Source organism: Petaurus breviceps, unplaced genomic scaffold (genome assembly GCF_028583685.1).
Source record: "Petaurus breviceps papuanus isolate PSGF00001 unplaced genomic scaffold, PetGlider_PUasm1.0 227, whole genome shotgun sequence".
NCBI lineage: Eukaryota > Metazoa > Chordata > Mammalia > Diprotodontia > Petauridae > Petaurus > Petaurus breviceps.
In genome coordinates this window covers 16,048,195-16,062,773 of record NW_027185896.1, presented here as the reverse complement: position 1 = coordinate 16,062,773, position 14,579 = coordinate 16,048,195, and the positions used below count along the sequence as shown (strand labels likewise).

The 14,579-nt window shown below is 36.0% G+C and overlaps 1 protein-coding gene across 3 annotated transcripts in view; it reads left to right on the top strand.

Moving 5' to 3' along the window:
- SETD2 (SET domain containing 2, histone lysine methyltransferase) overlaps window positions 1-14,579 on the top strand; it is a 141,924-nt gene that overhangs the window by 84,334 nt on the left and 43,011 nt on the right. For 2 of the 3 annotated variants that reach the window (XM_069095910.1, XM_069095912.1), the window contains 3 exons: window positions 9,000-9,048; window positions 10,060-10,240; window positions 10,770-11,439. In XM_069095910.1, coding sequence (XP_068952011.1) covers window positions 9,000-9,048; window positions 10,060-10,240; window positions 10,770-11,439 — 900 coding nt within the window. Of the gene's footprint in view, window positions 1-8,999; window positions 9,049-10,059; window positions 10,241-10,769; window positions 11,440-14,579 lie in introns of those variants that run through there. The other variant, XR_011169813.1, reaches the window with a different exon arrangement.

The window sequence follows — 14,579 nt, the reverse complement described above, 5'->3', positions numbered from 1 at the left end:
CTCACCTTTACTATTGCAGTATGCTCTTGATGAGTCTCCTTATTCTGAATCTCTCTGCTATATATCCATCATCCACATAGTGGGCAAATTGCTGTTCTTTAAGTTTAGGTCTGACCATGTCTCTCTTCTGCTCTAAAATCAGTAGTTCCCTATTACCACCAGGACCAAAGATAAGTTTCCATCTAATCTTTAAAGGTGACAATTTGCCCCCAACTTATCTTTACAATTTCATTTTATATAATTTCCTTTCCTATCTCTGTTTTTGTACTGACTGTCCACCTTGCTTAGAATACATCCTCTTCTCCCAGAAATTTTCCTTCAAGACTCAACTCAAACAATGCCTTCTATGGAAAGCCTTTTTTTTTTCCTCCTTACCTCCCTAACTACTTTTGTGTTTATATTGTATTGGGGGGGGGGGGTATCCTCCAAAAGTATGTAAATTACTTGACAGAGATTTTTTTCTTTTTTTTTTTTTTAACTTTTTCTGATATATCCCTAGCACAGTGCCTGACAGCATAGTATGTGCTTAATAAAATGCTTGTTCATTGATTATTGATGATTTATAGCTCATCTTTATATAATGGCTTTACTGCTCAAAAATGCTTTTTTTCTCTTACGACAGGGCAACATTACTAATGCAAAATACTCATCCCATTTTATAAATGAGGAAATTGAGACTTGGAGACTGACCTTTAAATCACAAAAGTAGCAAGTGTTAGAATCAAGACTCAGTATCCAGTATTTTCTGTTTTCATCATGCTCTTTCTTAGGAACAAGTCCAGATTATTCCTCAATCATTGCCTTCTAACCAGAATGGAAGGTTCTTTTGAGCCATATGTTTGTCTCTAAAGAATAGAAAAAGAGGACTACGTGTGAAACCACAAGTTTTTAGCATACAGCTTACTTTAAAATTACAAAATAAATTCAAAATTTTAATGTCTGCATTTACCACTGCATTTTTTGATGCATTAAAAAAAAATTCCTCCGTGTTTTTTTTTTCTTTACATTTTCTGGTTGGGAGTAAGGAAATAATACTGTTGCTAATTGCCTTCTCCCTGCAAAATAGTCCTTCCCCCACTTTAATTTTTTTTTCTTTTTAGAGGGGGCGAAGCAGGGCAATTGGGGTTAAATGACTTGCCCAATGTCACACAGATAGCAAGTGTTAAGTGTCTGAGACTGGATTTGAACTCAAGTCCTCCTGACTCCAGGATAGTTGCTCTATTCACTGTACCACCTAGCTGCCCACTCTTCCCCCACTTTAAGAAAAAAAAAAAGAAGAGTTCTTGTAACAGATGAGCATAGTCAAGAAAAACAAATCCAGACATTTACACTATCCAAATATATGTCTTTGGGAGTGGTAGCATGTTTAATCATTGGTTCTCATGAGTTGTGGTTGGTCTTTGCCTTGACCAAAGTTAAGTATTACAAAGTTATCTTATATACCATGTTGTTTTATTAATTGTTCCCATTTTCATTTTCACTCTGTATTAGTTCATACAAGTCTTCTAGGTTTCTCTCAAAATAGTTTGATCATTTCTTGCTTCATAATAATATTCCATTACATTAATATACCATAATTTGTTAACTCGTTCCTTAGTTGTTGCATATCCATTTAGTTCTATGCTACTACAAAAAGAACTGCTATATAATATTTTTGTACATATGGTCTCCTTTCCTCTCTTTTTATCTCTTTAGTATCTAGGCCTAATGGTTGGATTCAGAGGGGGTGTATAGTATAGTGACTTTGGGGGTAAAATTCTACATTATTTTCTAGATGGTTGAGTGGATTCAGTTCTGTTTTCCTATAACCCCTCCAATAACTCATTTTTGCCAATATGAAAGGTATGGAGTAGAACCTCAAAGTTGTTATAATCATTTCTGTTAGGGATTTGGGACATTTTTTGTATTTCTTTTGATAACTTGAATTTCTTCCTTTGAGAACAATCTTTTCTTGTTCTTTGACCATTTATCTCCTGTTCTTATATATTTGAATCAATTTCTTGTATATCTAGTATATCAGAATTTATCAGAAAAACTTAAATGAAAAGATTTCCCCCCCCTCACTTAACTGTTTCCCTTTTAGTTTTGACTGACTTGATTTTGTTTGTACAAATTTGTTCATTTTGTCCGTTATAGTTCTCTTTATTCTTTATTTGGTCATGAACTCTTTCTCTTTCCATGGCTATAAAAGGTCCTTTCTTGCTCTTCTAATTTGTTTATGATATGACCTTTTATATCTAATTTGTGTGTACATTTAGCTCTTACCTTGATATATGGTATGAATTTTGGTCTAGTAGTTTTTGTACGGTAATGATATCTTACCTCAGCAATTGAGGTCTTTAGGCTCATCAAAGATGATACTACTACTGCTACTATCTTTTCTTCTCTGTGTTATGTACCTGTTGTTTACTACTCTTCAGTTGTGGTGGGTGTTTTTTTTTTTTAAACTGGTTCCAAAGAGTTTTGCTGCTTTAACTTTTGGGAATCTAGGTTTATTGGACACTTTTCCTTTTAAACTCTTCTGTCAGCGTGTTGAGTCATTTCAGTCAACTCTTCATGATTTCATTTGAGGTTTTCTTGGCAAACATACTGGAGTGGTTTGCCATTTTCTTCTCCAGCTCATTTGACAAATGAGGAAACTGAGACAAATAGGTAAAGATGAAGACAAAGGAAGAGGATTAGAGGCGGGGAGCAAGATAACAAAGGAGAAAAATGATAGGGGAAAATTATACTTAATTAAATGACAATGTGATTTTTCAAAACCAAAGAAAATGCATGTAAAAAACTTCTTTTGGTAGTAGGATGGATAGTTTTAAATATTTTGTGAAGATAAAATGTTCCAAGTGGTATTTTTCTGTTAACAAAAAAAAATTATTCCATCTAGGATCTCCAAAAGGAATATATACTGGTAGTAAATGAAATAGGATTTTTTTTTCTGTTATTGAAAAATGTACTAGCAGAATGAAAATAAGATGAAAGTTTCTAATTAGATAAGAGAATATCTTCAAAGTTAAGAAATAAAAAGGAATCAAAAGATTTATTTCAGCCCAAATTATTCTGTAGCCTTTTCTATGGGGATATAATGGGTAGAATGCTAGAAATGGAGTCAGGAAAACTAGTGTTCTAGACCTGTGATCATAGGCAAATCCAGTTAACTTCCTCTTTCCTCCTTCCCCTATTTTAGTTTCCTGTTATATAAAATTACGATAATATCTTACAGGGTTATGAGATTCAAATGAGAATTTATATAGAATGCTTTGCAAACTCTAAATTTCCCAACAGTAAGAGTTATCCACAATGCCTTAGGAAGGTAGTGAGTTTCTCCTCATTGGAGGTCTTCAAGCGAAAGCTGTGTAGGATGGTTATTTATAAAATATGTCGTAATAAGTTTTACTTTGTGGTATGATTTGGACTAGAGGGTGGCTATGATCCCTTTCAACTCTAAAGTGCTATGATCTTTTGAAGTCAATCTTCAGTTTATTATTCCTCAGAAGAGATAGAGAAATGTACTGAAATATGGACTGCTTTAAAATTTAACATCTATTATTTATTTTTTGTGGTATTTCCTTTGATTAATACCTGGCATTTACATTGTGATTTACAATTTGCAAAGTGTTTTCCATTCACTCCCATTTGATCCTTAAAATAATACTGTGAGGTAGGCAATGCAAATATATCCCCATTTTAGAGATGGGGAAACTAAGGTTCTGAGAAGTAATTTGTCTAGAATTACATGCCTGTTAAGTGACAGAACTAGGATTTGAGCTAGACTGCCTCATCTGCTTATATAACTTGCTTGTACTATTTTTTTAGAATAATTTTAATGTGGTTCCTATTAAGAGAAGAGAGAATTTCGTACAAACAATGAAAACCTAAAATAGTCCAATTTTTTATTTTTTGATGACTAGTCTTTTACACTGTTAAATTTTACTATCAGGAATTTTATGTGTGTGCACACACATATATACATACAGTCATACATATATTCTCACTGTGTGTGTGTGTATGTGCGCGTGCGCATGTGTGTAATACATATTGAGAGGCATCATAGTATACTAGAAAGAAACTTGATTTTGGCATAAGACCGCCAGAATCCCAACTTGGGCAGTTCACTTTAACTTTGAGTCTTTGTGTCTTTGAACTAGATTGTTCTGATGCCACTTACTAGTGCCAAGTCTTATCTTGTGTATGTGTGTGCACATGTGTATGGATAGGAGGTGTATATCTATGTGTGTAAGTAGGGCATGCTTTGCCTTTTGGTATGGAGGCAGTTTTGTTTTCTTAGGGTTGTGTTAAAGGAGTATGAGTGGTGTTCCCTAAATTTGAAAGGCTGAGTGTGGACCTGTCTGTTCAGAAAGCAATCTAAAAAGTCAGAGACTTATCAGGTTGACAACACGGTGTAAAACATTTCTACCACATCATTCATAGACTGTGTACTAAATCACAAAGGGAGTTACAGTCTGTCACTGGAGGAAAGTGAGTATACCCATCTTGAACAGATTTTGGATCCTTGAACTATTGAAAAATGGTAGATATATGTGTATATGTTTACTTGTATGAGTACCTACATCTAGATTTTTTTTTCTCCTCTTCAGTGCAGTTTACTGGATGTGTTAAGATACATCAAGTTGTATTGATTCTGAATTTTGCGAACCTCAGAAAAGCTTCATGGTGTTACTTCCTTTGTCCAAAAACTAAGCCTTATATCTATAATCAACCAGATCTGAATAAGATTATTAGTGACTTTATAATTGTCATTAAGAACATGACCAGCATTCTCTAGTATGGTAGAACAAGAGGTAGTAAAATTATAGAATAATGTATGACGGCAATACTACAGCATTGAAAGACACTGGCATATGGATCAAAGAAAGCTATAGATATTTTACATGAAAAAACGACAGTACTATATTTGGATTTAAAAAACAGACTTGAATTTCTGTGATTGCATAAATATGTCAACCTAGGGAAATGTTCATAGAATCTCAGAGGGATAAAATGGAAAAAAAAAATTTTCTCCTGAAATGATTCAGTACTCCCTAATTCTATTTTTAAGGAATATGTGATTACCATTTTCCTTTCCAGTTTATCAGCAACAAGAATACTTCTAAGTCTCTAGTAATATCTAATGAAGAAATCTGTTAGATGAGTATAGACTAATTGGAATAGATTTCAGTTTCATACGTGAATTTGCTAATAGATTAGGTTATATAAGCCAAACTGCATGGTGAGGTTGAGCTCAAGAGTTAAAAACACCAAAAATTAGCTCTCTATTCCAGTTTCTCTCTCACACACACACACACACACATACACACACAACCAACAACAAAACCCAAAGCTTTGTTTGTATTTGTCTTGTAAATTTTCACTCCCTTTAAGATGATTTTTCAGAATTGTAGATAAAAATATAGTTTAATACCATGGAAACATTTTGAGTAACTACACATGTACAATCTATATCGAATTGCTTATCTTTCCAGTGGGGGTGGGAGAAGAGGGAAGAAGGGAAAGAATCTGAAAATCAAAGTTTTAAAAACATTTAAAGAATTGTTTTTTACATGCAATTGGGAAATAAGACATACAGGCACTGCGGTATAAAAGTCCATCTTGCCCTGCTAGAAGGTTAGAGGGGGTATGGCGTAGGATATAAGAGAGAGCAGATTGGGGGAGGGGGTATATAGTAGGCTCGCTATCTTGGAGTGGGGGGGTAGGGGAAGATGGGTAAAATTTGTAACTCAAAATCTTGTGGAAATGAATGATGTAAACTGAAAATAAATTTAAAAGTAAAAAAGAATATAATTTAAAATAAAGGAAGAATTTATTAAGTGCTTACTGTGTGCCAGGCCTCATGCTGAACTCATGCTATTTTATTTGATCCTCATAACAGCTCAGGAAGGTAAATGCTATTATTATCCTCATTTTCTAGAGAATCTCACTAATCACTTAAGCTTATATCAAAGATTTTTTTTTAAGAACACATATGTAGAATTAGAAGTGATGTATGAGGTCATGTATTCCAGTTGCTTTATTTTTAGGGGTAGCTAGGTGGCACAGTGGATTTGATTTAGCACCAGGTTTGGAATGAGGAAGATCTGAGTTCAAATGTGGCCTCAAACACATACTAGCTACATAACCCTGGGCAAGTTACTTAATATCTCTCTGCCTTATTTCCTTCAACTGTAAAAAGGGGCATAATAACTCCTATCTCCCAGGATTGTGAGGATAAAATGAGATATTTATAAAGGTTTTAGTACAATTCCTTGTACATGGTAGGTGCTATATAAATATTAGCTATAGCAAATATATAATTTATAGATAAGGAAAATGAGAGCAGAGATTTATACTTGGGCTTTCAGATTCCATATCTAATATATTTTCCACTCCTTTCACATTTTTGAAAAAACCTAGAAATAATAGCCTTGTTTAGAATTCCAGAGTTCTGTATTGATTAACTCATTGTGATGACAATACCTAGATATTTCTCATGTTTTCCAGTGAAAAATTCACATTAACTCTTGTCATTAAACCACTTTAAATTTGAGAGATCATGGTGTTGCTTCCAGCTCTCATATTTGTACCACTGCCGTTGTTAATAATTGGAATATATTATTGCTGTCAAGGATCTAGCCTTTAGATTCTACTTTCAACAGCATTTGGCACATACATGTTTGGTAGATGTTTTAAAACTAGTTTGAGTTACTGATTTCAGCTTTCCATTTACCAGATGAATTTTTTTTTAGTAGGGCGGAAATAGTTAATCTTTGTAAAGAATTTCCATTGCTGTGTGTACTGCCTCCATACTGTGGTGCTTGAGCTTTTTGAAAGAAATGTATAATTACATATAGCCAGGAATATCAGATATTTGGAAGATAAATTTTCATGTCAGTTAATTGTGTCACAGCCTCATTTATTGTGTGCATAGGCATACTTGAAAACTTAGCCATGAGCCTGAGGTCTTCCTGTTTTTAGAGATGCCTAATCTTTCTTTGTGCTGTATCTGTCTGATTACCCTCAGAGTTACTTAATTTCTATAGCCAAGAAGTTTCACAGCTTGGAGTTAACAAAGCTACAGAAATGAAGCAGAACTAAGACTGGGAATTGAAAGCATTTTTCCCAATAGAACATTTTTATGCCAGGTTCCTAAAATGGGGGAAGTTGAATGTGTTTGTTGTCATTCAGTTCATCCTTGAAGAAGTGCCAGGTTTTACTTTCTTTTCTTTTGGGACCAGGAACTATTAAAGCTCCCTGCCAAACTCACAAAGTGTATATGTACCTCTCTAATTACACTTTCCACTCTTCATAAGATGTTACCTAGTCTTGGGCACTAATTTCTCTATCCTTCCTATTCTCTTTCCCTTCCACCCTCAGCCTCAGATCCCGTCACTTGCAAGATTAAGGGGTGCTAATAGCCCTACCTCAGAGAACTATAGTTACTCTCGTTGCTAAAGGCTTAAAACAATTTTGTTGGGCAAAATTTTTTCCCAAATTTACTTTATCTCTTTTCAATTCTGTTTTTAAAAGGGTTGTGGATATTTAATAGTTCATGTGTTTAGTCATTAGTTCTTGCAGAAACACTCAAAGAGACCTAGTATGTACTAGATTAGTTTTCTTAAAGTGTATTAACTTTAGATCAAGGCTTCTTAACCTAAAATCTACAGATCCTGTGGGTTTTCTGGAAAGTTTTTGGCAAGGGGAGGGAGGAAAATAGGAGAGGCCAAATTACATCTTGATTTTCTCTAATTTCTAACTGAAATTTAGCATTTCTTTCAGTTATGATTTAAGAAAAACTCAACATTATAAGAAGGGGTTCATAGGATCACCAGGTTGCCATGTGAGTCCATGACACAATCCCTGAGAGTGTCCAAAGGAGAGGAAGTAATCATAATGATGAGAGATCTTGAAACTCATCAGATGTTGAAGGAAAAGCCCTTAATAGGATATAGTAGTGATCTTTAAGCATTTTAAAAGCAATCTTGTAAAAAAAGGAAATAAAATAAGAATTACTATAGAGTTCAGAAATACAACCAATAAGTAGAAGTGACAGGAAAGCAGGCCATTCTAAAGAAGTACTTCATAAAACTGAAAACTGTCCATCAGGGAAATGGCTGCCTCATTAATTCAGCAAGCTGGGCCTGCTGAATGCTAGTCACTAGGAATTCCCTCCTCCCCTCCCTCCCTTTTAGTGTTCAAGTCGAAGCCTGAAGGAAAGATTGGAAAGGGAAGTTGAGCTAGATGCTCACTTAGTCCCTTCTAACTCCCAGTGCTTTGTTAGAGTCATGGAAGAAAAAGGTTTTAGAGGAATTTCATAACACTCAGGTGGCATTTTCCAATTTATTTGAGGATTGGGGGAGGCAAAGTGAGGCAAAAGGTAGTTTAAGAAGGAGATAACTAGATCTAGGAACAGATTCTCCCCTAGGATCATCAAAAGGGGTCCTCCCTCCAGTTAGCAGTAGCATCCTCGGATGTCGTGCTGCTCATTTTCAAAAAGTATTCGGCTACTGTCATATGTAAAATACTATATATATAAATACAGTCTCTTAATAATTATAGCAATCTCTTGTACTTTATGAGAAAAACTTTTGTAGTTTTTGCTTCTTGTTCATACTATTTCTTAAAGGAAGGTTGGTATAATTAACTCCAATTTATACATCAGGATCCAGAGGCATAAATTACAATCAGTAGGAAAATTCTTGAGAAAATTATAACAAGCTCCTCGTCATTTAAATCTTAATGCTAATGAAGACTATGTTAGATACAAGTGAAAGTGAACATCTCTTTTTAAACTTCTTGTTCATAAATCTCTAGCATATGTACTTATTTCCCTAACTCTTAAGCTGTCTAGAACATAGTATTTAAAACTTAATGCGAGTATTGTATAAATTATAAATGTCTGCCCAGTCCTTCCCATTTCTCTCTTGCCATGTAAAAAAATTACCATTGTCAAATAATTGAAACTGTCTTTTCCACAGAACTAAACTTTCTTCTGATTTGTTTTTTAGGAGGTGTATAGAATTCCAAAAAAGAGTCAGACTGAAAAAGAGAACAATGGTATGTATTCATTGATCCTCTATAAACTCTTTCGCCAAAATTATAGGAGTGTTGTAGATAACAGTTTGCCTAGATTATATCAAAAAGCTTTTGATAAAGTATCTCATGTTTTTCTTGTGGAAAAGATGCAAGAGATGTGGGCTGGACATTGGTATATTTTGATGGATTCAGAAATGAATCTAAGCATGGTCATTTACTGCTTCATGTCACCCTGGAAGATCTCCAGTGGAATAACCCAAGGATCTCTGCTTGACCCTCTGCTGTCTGACCTTTTTTATCATTGGTTTGGATAATGGAATAGGTGGCATAAATTTAGATTAACCAAGTCCAGAAAGCTCTTAAAACATTAGAAAATCAAGTTGAATTACTACAATGAACTTTAGTAGAGATAAATAGAACAACTAGGTGGCACGGTGGTTAGAATGCCGGGCCTGGAATCAAGAGTTCAGATTCAGCCTCAGATACTTGCTAGTGGCATGACCGTGGGCTAGTCCCATAACTCCTACTTGCCTCAGTTTTCTTCATCTGTAAAATGAACTGGAGAAGGAATTAGCAAATCACTCCAGTATCTTTGCTAAGAAAACCTCAAATGGGGTCACAGAACCAGAAATGACTGAACAACATCAATAGTTATAAGCAAAAGATGTTTGCTTTTAGGGACACTAAAAAGGAGCTCTAAGTATTAAAAGTTAAATTATTGAGATTTTATTATGGAGGACAAGGTTCTGTATCCTTGTCTTGTGAAATCAGTGGTAATCTATGTATGAAGCATGATTTCTTTCTTCTGAGGTTTTGGGGCTAGGGAACTTTTTTAGAAAAGAACTATTCCATCATCTTGCTGGTCATGAATAATAGTATGTCTTTTAAAGTTGTTAGCCTATTCAGGAAAGGTAATGAGTTCATTGAGGTTGAAGTTTTAACTTATTTTAACTTATTTAACTTATTTTGATAATACTAAAGGGGAAAAGTCTACCGGACTTGGTTGTTTCAGTTAACCCTTTTTTCTTTCAGGTGATCGGGGAAGGGATAATGTAGGTCTTAGAGACCAAGCAGCTACCCCTAAGACTCCTAACCGATCCAGAGAAAGAGAACCAGAAAGGCAAACACAGAGCAAAGAAAAAAAGAAACGCAGGAGTTCTCTTTCACCACCACCTTCTGCTTATGAACGAGGAACAAAAAGACCTGATGATAGGTAAGTGAGGGCAGTAATTATTCTATGGTTTGATCAAGGACAGAAGTACCTAAACTAGCATTCCATACTTTCAATAGGAGGGACTTTGGATGTAACACTACAGAGAGAGATAAGAAAAATGACTACAAATAGACCTTGAGTTTATTGAGAAATTGTTGATAGCCTTGAAGAAAGAAGTGTGTTATGTGGTTGAAGTTGGGGGTCAAGTTGCAAAGAGTTGAGAAGTGATCGCAAAATGCGAAGGTAACAGGCACAATATAGAATGGTTTTCTGTGGGTTTGGTTGTAAAAGGAAACAAAGTTATAGGATGATAGCTTTGAGTGGAATGTCAAGGTCAGGGGGAAGGTAAATGGAAGCATAGCCATATTTTTAGGACATATTGCAAGATTGAGGAGATGAAAAGAGATAGAGGGTTGATCAAAAGGGACAGGCTTCTGGAGAAGATACACTGTGGCACATTTTGAAGTAATTCAGAATTTTTAAAAATGAATGAAAACTTTCCTGATCTTCTTGTCTTCTTCATTCTCAGGTATGATACACCCACTTCTAAGAAAAAAGTGCGGCTCAAGGACCGAAATAAGCTTTCCACAGAAGAGCGCAGGAAGCTCTTTGAACAAGAGGTGGCCCAGCGAGAGGCTCAGAAGCAGCAGCAGCAGATGCAAAACCTTGGGATGACTTCACCCCTTCCCTATGAGTCCTTAGGCTATAGTGCTCCTCACCATAGCTTTGTTGGCTACCCTCCTGGTTATCCCATGCAGGCTTATGTGGATCCTAGCAATCCTAATGCTGGGAAGGTGCTATTACCCACGCCTAGCATGGACCCTATGTGTTCTCCTGCCTCCTATGAACATGCCCAGACTTTGGGACATTCAGTGGAACCAACCCTTGCTACTCCTCAGCCAGTTCCAGTAGTGCAACATGTAGCAACACCAATGGAGGTTTCAACTTCACAGTACGTAGCACAGAATGAAGCCGTTGTCCATCAGGAAACTAATGTAGCTGTTTTGCCAGTACCTGCCCCAGGTCCTGTACAGGGACAAAGTTATGGTGTTTGGGATTCTAATCAACAGACTGTCCCTGTGCAGCAGCCATACTCCCCCGCACAGTCTCAAACAGCCATATATTACCAGGGACAGACATGTCAGACTGTCTACAGTGTGACACCACCTTACTCTCAAACAACTCCACCAATTGTACAGGTAACTACTTTGCAAAGTCAGTTTATCTTTGCATTCTTCTTTTCATGCTAGTCATTGTGCTAAAGGCTTTTTGTAAAATGAGGGCAATATTGGATTAGAATTTTAGGATCTTATCCTCTCTATTTTTTTATGTTAATCGTTGTTCCATGTTATTTTTACATCTTCAGACCTTTTCAAAAGGATAGCCGTTAACTTGTGATTAAGAGCTTGGTATCTTAATGACAAAATGCTTAAAAGACAATTTACTTCCCCTCTTCTTGTTTCCACCTTACCATTCATACTGTGTGTCCATTATTTTTGTGCCATCTTGCATACTTCTCAATACAGGAATTAACATATCATCTTATATGCCCAAGATCCTTTATAAAAATAAAACAGAGTTGTTGATGATATGTGATATTCTTGCACCTTTGGATGAATTTTGGGATAAGAGATAGGAGTTGACAAAAGAACTGATTGTATTCTTTGTAATTTCTTTTTCACATCTGAATAGATTCATTGAGGAGTGGGTATTAGGTCTATACTGAATCAGAATTTCTTAGAATGTTATTCATTATCTCCAATATTTGGTTAATTTTTGCAGTATCTATCGTGTTGTCCTACAGTAAATCTTGGTATTTAAAAATCTTGCCATAGTGTACTAATTAGGTGTCCAGAATTGATTTTGTTACTTCTTCCTTTTTTATACTTCACCGCTTGTCATATCATTTGAGATTTCCTAGACTAGAAATTGTTTTTTGACACATTTGAGTGCCTACCCACTGATACAAGTCAAACTATTCCTTATGCAATTTATCTTGAATCTAGTCACATAATTAGAGCATGAAGGAATTTTAGAGAGGTCATCACCTAAGGCCAGGGGTGGGGAACCTGCAGTCTGGAGGCCACATGTGACCCTCTAGGTCCTCAGGTGTGACCCTTTGCCTGAATCTAAACTTCAGAACAAATCCCCTTAATAAAAGGATTTGTTCTGTAAAACTTGGACTCAGTCAAAAGGCCATATCCAAGGACCTAGACAGTCACATGTGGCCTCAAGCCACACGTTCCCCACCCCTGACCTGGGCTAATTTCCTCATTATGAGATCCAAAAATGCCAAAGGATTTAAAGAAAGTCTATACTTAGAATCTTGGTGTCATCCATCCACCGCTACACCCCTTTGTAACTTACAGAATGCATATGACAATAGTGGTTCTAAACAGATGTCATCTTGTTACATAGAAGGTATAAAATAGGATCTAGTTTCTCCATCCCAGCAGGTGAAAAGAGTTCTTAAAGAGTTAGTCAGAGGGTCAGCTAGGTGGCACAGTGAATAGAGCACTGGCTCTGGGGTCAGGAAGACCTGAGTTCAAGCCCGGCCCCAGACACTTGACACACTAGCCATGTGACCTTGGGCAAGTCACTTAACCCCAGATGTCCTGCCCTCCCCCCTCCAAAAAAAAAGTCAGGGACATCATTTAATAAATCTTCAGTCTTATTTTTTTCCCATCCCTGCCTGCCTGTTTCTCATACTTTACCATCCATAAGTGGATCAGGCCCAGTCAGTCCTCCCATCTGTAATTGAACTGACACCTCATACTTGCTGAAATACTAGGTTATAATGGAAGGATTCAGGGGTAAGAAAATCTTTGCCTTCCCTGTATTCTAGGTCATTTCAGTTGAACAGAGTGGACATTCATTGGGCCTGTACCCAACTTTATGTATAACTGGAGGAGTGAGGAGTATTAGATAGGATGGCCTTGAAACAGAACTGAAATTTTACTTTTTTTGCTTATGTTTTGTTTTTACCTTATCTTGATTTCCATGTTTTCCTTTTTCCTCCCTTATGGAGAGCCATCTTTCATAACTAAACATAAAAAGGACAAAAACAGTTCGGGAAACCAACCAGTACATCACAGTATAATTTCAAAGCATTTAGTTTTGATTTTGTTTCCACTGACATTGCTGTTTTGTTTTCCTAGTTCTATTCCTATGAGTCTGCTCTGTTTCTTTGAATTCTTCATATTAATCATTTCTTAGGGCATAATTAAGATTCCATTATATTCACCTATTTTTACTTGTTAGCCATTTTCCATTCATAAACATTTACTTTGTTTCCAAGTCTTTGCTACCACAGAATTGCTGCATTGGATAAAAACAAAAACCTGTTGTTGTTTTTTTTTAAAGACTTTCAGTATAAATTCTTTCCGCTATAGGCTAGAGAGAAACATAGGTAAAACAAACTGACTGAATGTTTAGTCACTTTATTAGCATAACTTAAAATTGGTCTCCACCATGATGTTCATCTCTTCTCCATCATTGACTGTTCCTTTCTTTTTCATATTTTGCCAGTTTGATGGCCACGAGTTTGAAAATAAGGGTTATTTTGATATGCATTTCCTTTAAAGAAACCAGGATAGAAAATGCTAGACCTGGAGTTAGAAAGACCTGAATTCAAAAAGTTACATAAATGCTACATGACATTGTTTTTTATTTAAAGTCATTTTTCAAAACAATAATAGTTTATGATTCTTTTGAAAACTGTTCATGTCCTTTGAACCACTTATCCTTTCAAAAATAGCTTTGGTCAGGGCAACTAGGTGGCACAGTGAGTGGAATGCTGGCCGCGGAGTGAGGAGGACTCGATTCTGGCCTCAGACACTTAACACACACACACACACACACACACACACACACACAAACTAGCTGTGCAAGCTTGGGCAAGTTACTTAACTCCAATTGCCCTCCCCCCCCCCCAAAAAAAATTTAGCTTTGATCTTAATATTCATGTTAGTTTCCTATGTTTCTTGGATATAAGGTCCTTATTGGAAACATGATGCAAAAAAAATTTGCCAATCAACATGCCCTTATGCCTTATGCCCTTATGCCCCTATCAGTTTTTAGTGCAAAAATAATTAATATAATTGAAATAACCTAGTTTAATAATATCTGTATCCAGGGGTGGCACAGTGAATAGAGCACTGGCCCTGGAGTCAGGAGGACCTGAGTTGAAAACCAACCTCAGACACTTAACACTTACTAGCTGTGAGACCTTGGGCAAGTCACTTAACCCCAAATTGCCCAGCCTTCTCCCCTCCAAAAAGAAAATAATAATATTTGTATCCCTTGTTGAGTTAAAACTCTTCCCCATCCTCCAATCTTA